The following is an 11,816-nucleotide window of genomic DNA, read 5'->3' as shown; positions in this document are numbered from 1 at the left end:
TTCGCTGTCATTGTGGGTTTTGGCGTACTCCCTTACTAGAGCTATTAACAGCATTGTAGATGTGCAGAGGGGGTGTATATCTGAGGCTCTGTGCCCTAGCAGAGTTAAAACAAGAATAGGCAATGTGCTAATATTGTCAGGAATAGTCTTGCTTTGGCAGGGAAATAGATTAGACAACCTGATAAGTCTTCCTTTTACAAAAAAAAAAAAAGTCTATTCTTTGAGTTAGTGTTACACTACAAGAAATCCTACTGTAAAAAAAGAAAAAAGCCAACAGTGATTTTTTTTTTTAAAATACAGTAAAGATAAAAGTGATCCCAAAGAAATCTTTTCTTTAGCCCACATAGGGTAAGAAATGGAGAAATATAAAGAGATTTCTGCTGGTTTATTTCCTCCAATTCTTTGTCGTGTATAGGAATGGGATGTATTACTTTCTGAATAATTCAGACTCCAGAGGCATTCCTTGCATTATACTTTTAGAACAGCAGAGTCTATTAGAGCAGCAACATATGTATATATCAGGCTTTAATATTTTCATGTAGTCAATATGTAGTAACTTGGGACCAAGCTAGATCCTTATTTTATGATTCCCTCATATTATGGTTGTTGTGTGTAAGCTAAAACATGTGTGAGGCCTAGGGAGAGATCCCAGTACTATGGAGAAAGGCAGGAGCAGGGAACATGCCGCTCAAGGTGACATTGTTGGAAGGAAGCTGGAGAGGGGGAATGCTATAACAAGAGCAACACAAGAACAAAGGGGGTTGTTGGGGTTGGTCTGACCTTCAGAGGTTAGAATGAGTAACTGAGAATTGATGGAAACTGCAAAAGATTGAGTATATATCAAACTTCACCTCCAAAGCTAGAATCCTAGGGACTCTAGATGGATTCTCTTGAAACTGGTCTATTTAAGCTGAGGGGAACTATGCCTTTTATGTTGAAACAGTGCATTTTCTAGACACTTAAAATCTGTCTTGTTGTGCTGAAGTAGTCATCTTTGCTGAATAAGATGTTAGCAATTTTCCTCTTACAGAACATCTGCTTTCTGACTGAATCACTGAACAAGCGGGAGGCTTGTTTGAGCCTGCTGTCCTCCCTGTGCTGCTCACTGACTCCTGCCTTGCCGAAGGGTGTGGGCTGGGTTTCATCATGGAGGTGTCAGGCTTAGGTTCCCTGGTGTCTGCAGGAGTGTCCTCCTCATTGAAAGGACAGTGGTGTAAAAGTAAAATTTACTTTGGCACTTTTGAATGAAAACTTCACACCTTGTTTTCGAGGATCTAGAACTGAGAGAGCAGAACAGCTTAGAGTTACAAGGAAGAAAAAAGCTGCAAGATTGTGGTGATACTTTTATCTTCCATGAGTTTTGAAATGACTCATAAATGGGATTCATCTTGTATAACCTTTAAACACAGAGAGCAGAGAATGAATTTGGTAAATAATTTGAAAAACCCCCATATAAAGGTAGTTTATCAGCAAAATTACCATGGGGTTTGTTTTCACTGAGAAAGTAGATTTGTTTAATCACCTGCCAAAGTTTTATGCAAATACTACAACCCGAAGCACAAGTATTTCTTATTGGTAGATGTTTGCCTTGGAAGCTTGGTGTTTTGTTAGCTGCTGGTGCTGAGCTGATTGATTAGAATCGGTAGGTGACGTTAAGTGATCGTCTGATATTGAAATGTTTCCTTTTCACTTGTAAGATAATTTAAGATCAAATGAAGACTTTTTATAAGTCAGACAGTAGGGATGCCTGTTTCAGATGGAGGTAAGTACCAAAGAACAGGGGTATTTCTAAGAGAGGAGGGCATGGGTACATCTGCTTTGTTTTGCTTGCGTGCTGTCTGTGAACTGTGCTTTCTCTTTTGGGGAGCACTGAGTCAGTCATGCAAGAGTTAAGGAGTAAATGCAAACAGAAGAGCTAGATCTGTACATCCAGCCTAAGTGCTTTCCTCAAGGGGAAGATGCTTTCTGGCACTGCAGCAGCAGGAGGAGAAGCAAACAACTCATGCCCTGTACCCACCTGGAACTGTGACAGTAATGTTTTAATCTTTTTAAGTGAACAAGTTTCTATAGCTAGGTAAAAATTCGCCTCTAAAATGGCTTGATTCTGTTGGTGATACGTTATCCCTTTAATTAAATAGCTGACTTATGCTTGACAATTAATTGAAGTGATGTATGATTTTTATTAGAAACCCATGACTAATTTTTTCTTGCCGTTCTTGTTATCTTATTGTTCTTGCCTACCCTCCTCCAAAGTTGCTGCTGCGTGCCAGCCATGTCCTCCAGGCACTGGTGCAGACCAGTGTTCACTCTTGCTTAGGCTTTTACCTGTTCCAGATAAAGCAACTGTTTTCAGATATTTTCCATGTCACCTTTCAGAAATTTTCCATTTCATCACAGTTCTGCAATTTTTTTGTTCTAAAAGACTCTGGGATTTTTTTTACATAAACTTTAAAAAAAAAAACAAAACAATAAAACAAACCCCAAAAAACCTGACCACCACCACAACCCCTGCCCCCCCCCCCCATGCAATACAGAGGGTTAGCTTCACCTAGTACAACATTTCCTACTTCATTAAAATAACTACCAGGTTAAAAAAATCCTTCCTGCAGTAGTCACTGTGTCTGTAGAGTAATCTGCTAGCAAACTCAGGTGAATTTTATATTTAATTGCAATAGGCAAGATTCAAAATGGATGTGACTGGAGACATCTCTATTAAAATCAGTAGAGCAGCAGCTACAAAGAACTCAGTTTGCCCCTTATCTTATTCTCCTGAACTGTAAGGAGCTGAAGCTCAAGCCTTTGTGTTACATTACAACAAACTGTGATCTGGACAATTCTTTACATTTTTTCCACTTAGAAAGCTTTAGTCTTTTTATAGGAAATTTGTTTCTGTGGGTGAACTTAGGCATGGATGAGTGGGGAACAATGCATTGTTTGTTAAAAAAAACTTTTTTGAAGGGAGTGGGCTTAAAAGGAAGGAAACGTGATTTAGATTTAAATTTCTTTTGAAATTTCTTCCCCTTCTTTTTCCTCATCCCCTCCCCAAAACACAAAACAAAAATCCAAACAACTAGAATTCCCCAAACTGATGTTTCACCATACATATCTTCAAAATATTCAGTATAATCTGGAAAGCCAGAGAGAAAAATAGTCCGTTTAAAAATCACTATCTTGGTTGTCCTTTCTTTCCCTTCCCTTCCCTCTCTGGGTTGTTCTCCCTCAAGAACATGCAGCTTTTGTCTCAGCTTTTCTAGTTTGTATGTTTGGCAGGGTTTTATCTGTTCTATGTCAGCGGTGTGTGTAAAGTAATTTAAGTTTCAATTTATCCATGTGCTTAAACATTTTGCTGAATGAGGTCATTGCATTCTCTGATCCCTGGGTTGATCATTCACAGGGTTGCTGTGGAAGGAAGAACGCTAAGGGGGGTAGGTGGGGGTGAAGATACCAGGGGGGAACTTAAGGCAGGAATACAATTTAATTTTTAATTAGATCTAGATCTAGAGTGGACAGCTGGCTGGAAACCTCTCTTTCTCTCCCTTTCATTAGAGGTCCTCCGTCAGACAGATACTACGTGACAAGTTTCCTTGCTGCTGGGCCGAGAGTGCCTGATGCTGGCTATCATGGCTGATCCCGTAGCAGAAGAACATGCATCCCAAGTTAGTGAACTCTGCTGTGAATGTGGTCAGTTCCACCTCTTGCTGGACAATCACCTCTACAACTTCCAGGATGAAGTGGACGATGAACTCATCTGCCATATCTGCCTTCAGCCTCTGCTCCAACCTATGGATACCCCCTGTGGACATACATACTGTTTCAAGTGCCTTGAAAACTTCATGCAGGAGTATAACTTTTGTCCTATGGATCGGAAAAAGCTCTCTTTCCAGCAGTGCCACAAGTCCAGCCTTCTAGTACGAAACCTGTTGGATAAGCTGATTGTCTTCTGTCCTTTCAAGGCAGAATGTCAGCAGACAATGCAGCGGTGTGAACTAGAAGCTCATCTGCAGAACAGGTGCATTCCCATTTACATTATATTATTGCTCCTTGTATAATGCCATCTGTTTGTTGTGCTTCTGACCAGAAAGATCCATTCTCAGAACAGTTCTTAAACTGGGGCAAGATGGGACACCAAAGATGACAGAGGGTGAGGCCAGAAAGGTGGGTGGGTGAAGACAGTGTAATTGTGCGTGTGTGTGTTAGGGAGGCCAGTTCACATGTGCTGTGGAGGCGAAGGGTGAGGTGCTTGCATGCAAGTTGTCCGCAGACACAAAACCTATCAAATGTATTTAAATCTGTGTGTCCTGATCTGGGCCACCTGACTCTGAAAATTATTATAAACATGCTTATTCTTGTTTCACTTGCACAGAGGAGAAAGACAGGCACAAAGTCAACACTCTGGAAGCAAGGGATCATGCAGTGTTGCCAGTTTAATTGGTCCAATTAAGATGTGCAATACATAAGTCTTTGATCCAAATAATGTAAGTCCCTCCAAGCTGCACATTATGCAGTTGCTGAATCACCTACTTATAATTCCATTATCTTCTCTCATTCTTTTGCTGAGAAAGAGAAACAAATAAAAAATACTTTTTTTTTCTTTTTTTTCCCCCTTGTGCAGAAGAAAGGAGACTTTTTTTCATTGCGCTTGTCAGCAGAGATGTGTTTTGGTGCTTTCACTGTTGATTGAGCTGGTGGCAGGCAGAATATTGTAGCTTTAAAAGAAGTGCAGATGACAAAGAGCTCTTGCTATAGCGCTTGAAGAACACTTGTTCCTACCTAGTTAATGATTGCAGGAAAGGGAGCTAAGTACAAGCCCTACTGCGGGCAGAAGCAGAACTTCATTGGCAGTGTGTATTTTGTTAGTGGGCAATGAGAAATGCAACAGGCTTGTTTCCCTTCAGCTATGTTGTAGCTTTCTGTGGCAATGACCTATTTTAAAAATAGGTCAACCAGTGTGCAGCGAACAGTTATGCTTAGGATGCCTTTGCAGTTCCAGCCTAGGATGTGTCCTTGTGGTTCTTGCTCGTCTTCGGCACCCACGAGCGGAGAGCTTGTGTTAGAGCCAGGGGAAGTGATGGAAGATGCTTGTGTGCCCCTTTCCCTCGATCTGTGAAAGCTTATAATCTCCTTTTTCTTGAACTAACTCTTTGTACTGCTTTCTTGTTATCAGGCAGGGCTGAATGCTCAGACTACGGGGACAGGGCTGGCCCGTTCCAGGGCTGGGCCTTCCTTTCTGCTCTGTAAATCGACTCTGGTATCAGTAAACTTCTGTCACTTGTTAAACCCTCTGGCACACGAGTTAAACACAGAAGAGGGAGGCACCCTTAAATGTTTACGTTAGAGACCTGACTGGAAACTGTATCATTCTCTTACACATTTCGTAGTTCTTTGCGTCTTCCTTCGGGAGGGTGTGTTCTGAAAATTGAGGCTATTTCACCTGGGCTGTGAGCATAGTTAGAGTGAAAAATGAAAAAAATTATTTGGGTGTTCCTGCTTTTTAGTTTTAAACTAGATTAACTGATAGCAGGAAATAAGAAGCATCTAGAAACTTGTTTTCTTGGAGGATTTCTCTGCCCTTTGCAAAACGAATTTGTTTCTTGACATCTTAAGAGGGACAGGTGCACAAGTGGATCAATCAGCTTCTGTCTTTAAGTTTCAGGGTCATCTTACTGCTTGGAGAATAAATGACTAGGAATAAACCAGAGGAAGTAATGCCGGGATGAGACTTGTTTAGCCAGAATGTAAATAGTTGAGTTTAATTTGAAAAGTGACTCTGGTAAACACCCAATACTAGTCATGTCTCTGAAAGTGATGCTTTTGCATTCATCACCCTCCTCACCTGCCACCTTTTTTATAAATACTCTTGATAAAAGAGCTTGTTTTTCCTCACTCATTTCTGCTGAGATAGGCTGGCTGTGGTGTAGCTGCATACAGAGTGCATTTTGTTGAACGTAGAATTACTTCTTGAGCCTCCGTGTGGGGAGCAGTCAGTGGGAATATAAATTTCTCTAAATTGCTCCCATTCAAGCAGAGCCATCACTTGCTTGGACTGGAGGTGGAATGTTGTCTGAGGGTCAGGTCTCATTCAGCAAAAAAAAAAAAAGCAAGCCTCGCTTGCTGCTCTTGCATGTTACTGGTTTGTTAAAATCAAAGCCTAATTCAAGGCTGAGCTTGAAACTTGAGCCACTTCCTTTGCATAAAGATACAGTTCATAGTCATCACTAAAAGGGCAGAGCTAAGTATTTGCTTATATTTTAAGAGGTATTGTTTTCTTCACGGAGCCTTTGCCAGGTAAATATTTAGCAAGGGAGACTCCCATTCATATTACATTCTCCTTTTTAAAATAATTTGCTTAATAATAATTTTGAAAGTAATAACATAACAAGCCCGCTCTTAAGCTGATACTAGTACAAGTAGAAGCTGAAAGTCAAATGAGAATAAATTTTAGCATCTGTGATACAAGCTTTGCAGCTGATGAGATCTTGAACATGCTTCTTCACATACCTTTGTCAGTCAGAGCTTGTATGTGCTGGGTTAACCACGCAGGCAGACACAGCCATTTACAGTCACTGACAATCTCTCTCTAGGTGTCCTGGTTTCAAGAAATACAAATCTGAACTACAGCGGAAAAAAAATCCCATTTCCAAAGGGAAGGAAGATCCTCCTACCAAGGTGGAGACAAACACACCCAAGGATCCAGAGGTACCAAGTGGAGGATCGTCACTTGTGGCAGAAAGCTCTGCAGCTGCTGTGGTGTCGCTAGGGACTGCAGAGCCTGGACTGGTTAATCCAGCTTTTGAGGAGACTGAAGAAGGTGAGAGTTTGATACAGAAAAGTAATTATGTAATTACCTTTTATAATATAAAAATGAGGTAATTATCTCAGACAATTCAATTTTTAAAGTGTCCCCAGTGTTCTTAGATATCCTCAATGCTATTCAGCCATCAGAGTAATCTTTTTCCTCAGTTTGTTCTTGAGCAGAAGGGAGATGCATTCACGTGCATCAGGTGTGGCAGGATCTGTTCACAAGCACAAAACTGTCTGTGCAAAATAATTTGGAGAATCTCTGTTAGACTGCACTGAATATTTGCAGTATTCTTTGCAGAAACAAAGGCAGTCCCTGTCAATGGGAACATGCAGCACTTAAAGCACTTGCAGAAGCCAAATAATAAGGAAATGTTCCGGTTTCTTCTTAATCTTGTTAAGAAAGTTAAATATACAGTCAGTTTCCTGGAGTGGTCAGTAATGGTGTGCAGCAAGTATGTTTTTATAGCATAACTTAGTTTTTGGATTAATAATCAGTTACGAAACCCTTGCAGATAAAAGTAACCATCTCCGCTTCAGTATAGAATCGCTTGTCTCAACCCCTGCTAGAGGCAGCAGTGTGGAAATCTCTGTGCCTTGCTTCAAAGTTAGTCTCAGTTTCCAAGTGTGCAGGCGCTGGAGCTGGCAACTGCTGTGCCTGTGCCAGAGTTAATACACAGGTCAGTTTACTTCTCTGTTGGCTTTTTCCTGAAGTATGCTTGGGGCAGGTTTTGCATCTCTTGCGTGACAACTGCAGTTCACCCTGACAGGCAGTGCGCTTGGCTTCATTAGAGTGTGGGGCCTGCCTAAATGTTGCAGTGCTAGTACATTTAATACGACTTGCTAACAACAACTTTCATCTTCAAAGTGTCTGAGAAGCATTGCTTAGTCTTCAGTATGCTGTAAATAGGTAAACATTACTCCTGTTTTACAGGGGGGATGGGAAAAGAGGAGGAAAGGAAATTAGAGGAGGGAAGTTGCAGTGAGCTGCCTGTGGTAAAGTCACCGCAATGGCAGACCAGTAATTACAGCTCAGTAGTCCCCTTTTCTAATGGGCATCATGGAAATTGGCATGTTATGTGTGCGCTTCTAGTAGGCCAGCTGTCACAGTAGAAAAATAAATCTCTAAATGGTAAGTGAAACGTACTGAATGCCCTTTAATAAAACTGAAGAAATAATAATGAGAGAGTTTAAATTTGCCATAAGCTAGGAGGAGATGGGAAACGTTCTGGAGAAACTGTAAAGAAACAGGGGCTTTTTAAGTTTTTAATCTGACCTATTGTTTCCTCTCCTGACAGCTGCTTTCCCTCCAGACGCTACTTTAGACACAACCTGCCAGCGTTACCAATCTTGTGGTGCTATGTGAAGGAAAATTCTATTAATGTGTTGTTTTTTCTCTTCAATTTCCACAATCAGATCTTCCTCAGAGAACTAGTCTTGTGGCTGAAACGACCACAATTGAAATTCACCGAGAAGACCCGGAGGAAGAGCTGGGGATGAGGATAGTTGGGGGTAAAGACACCCCGCTAGGAAACATTGTTGTTCAGGAAGTTTTGCGGGATTCTGTCATTGCTGCAGATGGAAGAATAGCACCTGGAGACCATATTCTTGAGGTATGTAAAACCCCACCGGTAGTCCTACTGCTTCTCTTGACTTGAGATGAGGGCTGGAGGAGGAGAGTTGCCTAGAAAAACTGGGAAACCTCTACAGCTGAGGGTTTAAAAGTGCTGATCAGACTTGTGTATCTGCTGGGGCTGAAGCAGACTTTTGAGGTTCCTTCCAGTCATACTTTTATTTACCTTGCATATTTGATAGCTTTTTGAAACTTAGACCATTTTGGATAAATTAAAAAGATTTCTATCTGATAAATTTCGCCCAGTAGCACCATTTCTCTCCAAAGGACTGTGCTCTAGTTAGGAAGTCTTATAATTACTTGCTCTACGATGTTGCTTAAGCTGCATATTCTCAATGGGCAGGCCCAAAGTTTAAGACCTTATGACTTGAAGTAAGCATCAGATATGTAATGTGAGTAATAAAGAGCACCAACCTCATACCGTGCTGACCCACAGCCAGATTTAGTCTCCAGATTAATCGCGCTGCATGGCAGTGGGCTAATCAAGGCGACAGAAGCTTGTATACAGTGGTAAAGCCTACATGCAGCAAGAACTGCTAGCACCTCCCGGCTATGGCTGCCCAATCATTTGACAAGCCATAAAGACCTAATTATCCTGCTGGACTGTGGACTTCAGTACAGACTGGCAGCCCCACATGCACAACTGGCCGATACGATCTCCGAGTTGGTTTCTTAGATAGACCAATAGAGTAACTTCTATTTTATCCAGTTGAATTGTACATGTCTCAGTCCTGACTGGGCTGTAAATAGGGCAGGTCCCCACACTCAGTAGCCTTATTAACGTACTAGAAGAAGACTGCAGAGAGTCTTATGTGACAACAGACAAAGCGAAAAGTAGCTTCTCAGAGTTACCTTGGTAAAAGCATGATTAGACTGATGATTCCAGAAGCTTATAAACTATGGACCACTCTTCCACTTAAGAGCGAGGATGGGTAGTCTCCAACTTGAGTCTTCTCCTCCAAGTGTGTGTGGAACGCTGGCAGTTAAGGGAAAGCAGTTCTGCATTGCCATGGGAAGTATGTAATGATTTAATATTTTGCAGTTTCAGATTTGTTAGTTATGTGAGTTGTTCTGTCTTGTCCCTGTCCTCAGGTATTCACCATCAATTATGGTCTAATTTCATCTGCTTTCTTCTGCATCCTTTTTTAGAAAACTCTGCTCTCTAATGTGCATCAGAAGCAGCTGCTTCAGTGATGGCATTGCAGAGGGAGTTGTACATCCTGTCTCCAACTTTGTGATGTTCCGCACTGCGGACAGTGCCTAAATTATGTAGATTCTGATTAGTGACTCTGGTTTGTTTGTCTTTCTAGGTGAATGGCGTCAACATCAGCAGTGTGACTCACTGCCAAGCTGTCTCCTTCCTGCGCCACCCAGGTCCTGTTCTCCACCTCATGGTCCTGCAGGAGAAGGGTTTTTCCAATAAGACTGCACAGCAGGATTCCACTTCTGCTACAAATCGGGAAGTGATCCACGTTACCTTGATAAAGAGAGACCGATCCGAACCGTTGGGAATCAAACTGATCAGGAAGACAGATGAAGCAGGGATTTTTATTCTAGATCTGTTAGAGGGAGGTTTGGCAGCCAAAAATGGAAAGCTGAGTCGGAATGACAGAGTCCTGTCAATAAATGGCCAGGATTTGAGGCAAGGAACACCTGAGGCCGCTGCGCAGATAATCCAGGTAATTTATGACATGGTGAGGTTGTATGGCTAATGACTCTGCAGCTGCCTGCGTTGATGGCAGGGCTCCTGTTCTGACCCAAGGGCTAACAGAACACACTAGAGCAAACTGCATTACCTGAAATATCTCTTTGGGAAAGTGACTTCCCTGCAGATGTGTGGGAAGCACCGCTTCCAAATGAAGATAAACACGAAGAGTGGGAATCCATTGTGAGTCATCTCTGACAAGTCTGAAGCGAGGCAGTTGCTCATGGCACTTTAGTTCAGCTAAGGCAATTGGAGCTTCTTTGTGGTGTGGTGTTTGGAGCCTTTCTTGCAGAGTGAATATTCGTATGCGCTGTGAAGACGCATGCAGCAGAGACAAGGAGAGATTAGGTCAGCCTCTCGTGCTTCAAACAGTCAAACTGAAGGTGTTTGTTGGGAGATGTGATAGGCTGGCAGCACAGAACAGAACCCTTTTGACTGATTTGAAGCCCTCTCCCCATTTTACCTGTATTTGGGAAGGGGGTCTAGAAAACAACATGAGGCACCTCAGGCTAAAAACATTCTAAAATACTAAATGGGTAGAAGAGACGTGGTCTTTCCCTGCACAAAAGGAATGCGCTCCTGTTGCAGCATGCCAAATGTTTTGGTGAAAGGAGTGGGCAAGGAATTTTGGTTAAGGATTAAGGATTGCTACGTGTGCAGCAGATACCATGTAGATCAGTTTAAATTCTTTATCTCCCTAGGCGATGACCTCCAGTTTCTGTTTTTATCTAAAGATCCTGACACAATACATCTCATCACATACTGTTTATATCCCGGAAAGGATCTGAGGTCAGCAGTGAGAGAGCCAGTTCCCTTCCTGGTAATCAGCAGAGGAGTGCAGTGGCATGGGAGAAAAGAAGAGAAAGAGCAGAGTTCCAGTACTGAGATCCTTTTTTGTGTTATATATGTGATTCCATTCTATGGCCTCTTCGAATTTTGTTTGCATCCCATTAAGTGCTGCTGTATTTCTGTTGTAATGTGCAAGCATAACTCCCATATGAGGAACGCTTTCTTGATCCCACTGAAATCAGTAACCAAAGTCTCAGAACCAGCTTCAGTAGGTTTGGGGATTGAATTCCTTTTGAAGTGACATTTGTGTAAAACTGTGACAGTCTTCCAAACATTATCTGTTCTTCTGAGGGCTAATTCAAATTCTTGATTAAATGTAATTTTAATTTTGATTGCAAACCATTTGCAGAAATTCTACCTGTATTGTGAAATACCATTTACAGCTCGCTCTCTCTATATATATGCACAGCCATATGTACTGTACATAGTCTGGTTGAAGGGGAGGGCAAATCCCCATCTTAGGACGTGATGTTTACAATATATTTTATGAAGACATGGATGTGTGCCAACTTATCTGGAAAAAAATTGCTGTATCTGATGAGTCTTTAGAGGCAAGAGGCTTTTAAATTCTGTTTCAGAAACCAAAACTCTCCTGTACTAGTTTAAAAAGAAAAAAAAAAAACAACAGTTGATGCAGTCCCTCTTCCAAAGCCATGGAATTCACTGTTGCCAGGGTGCTGTGGCACCAAGGAAATAGGGTTCCATGTCAAGAAGTAAGAGCGGCAACTGTGCTCCTCTCATCCATTGCAGGAAATGCCCCAAGAAGCGCATACGCCTTACCCCAATGGAGTCCTTCACAATAAGGTTTTGTCAAATTATCTGAAAGAACAA

At 41.8% G+C, this 11,816-nt stretch overlaps 1 protein-coding gene across 1 annotated transcript in view; it reads left to right on the top strand.

The window, feature by feature from the left end:
* Positions 1-3,620: 3,620 nt before the first annotated feature.
* The window catches only part of LOC104081052 (ligand of Numb protein X 2-like), a 15,607-nt gene continuing 7,411 nt past the window's right edge, over positions 3,621-11,816 (top strand). Inside the window, exons 1-4 of the mRNA XM_009583645.1 lie at positions 3,621-4,009; positions 6,582-6,808; positions 8,215-8,411; positions 9,742-10,110. Coding sequence (XP_009581940.1) covers positions 3,621-4,009; positions 6,582-6,808; positions 8,215-8,411; positions 9,742-10,110 — 1,182 coding nt within the window. The remainder of the gene's footprint in view (positions 4,010-6,581; positions 6,809-8,214; positions 8,412-9,741; positions 10,111-11,816) is intronic.

This window comes from Fulmarus glacialis, unplaced genomic scaffold, assembly GCF_000690835.1.
Source record: "Fulmarus glacialis isolate BGI_N327 unplaced genomic scaffold, ASM69083v1 scaffold7728, whole genome shotgun sequence".
In the NCBI taxonomy this organism is placed as follows: domain Eukaryota; kingdom Metazoa; phylum Chordata; class Aves; order Procellariiformes; family Procellariidae; genus Fulmarus; species Fulmarus glacialis.
This window is presented reverse-complemented; position numbering and strand designations above follow the sequence as displayed.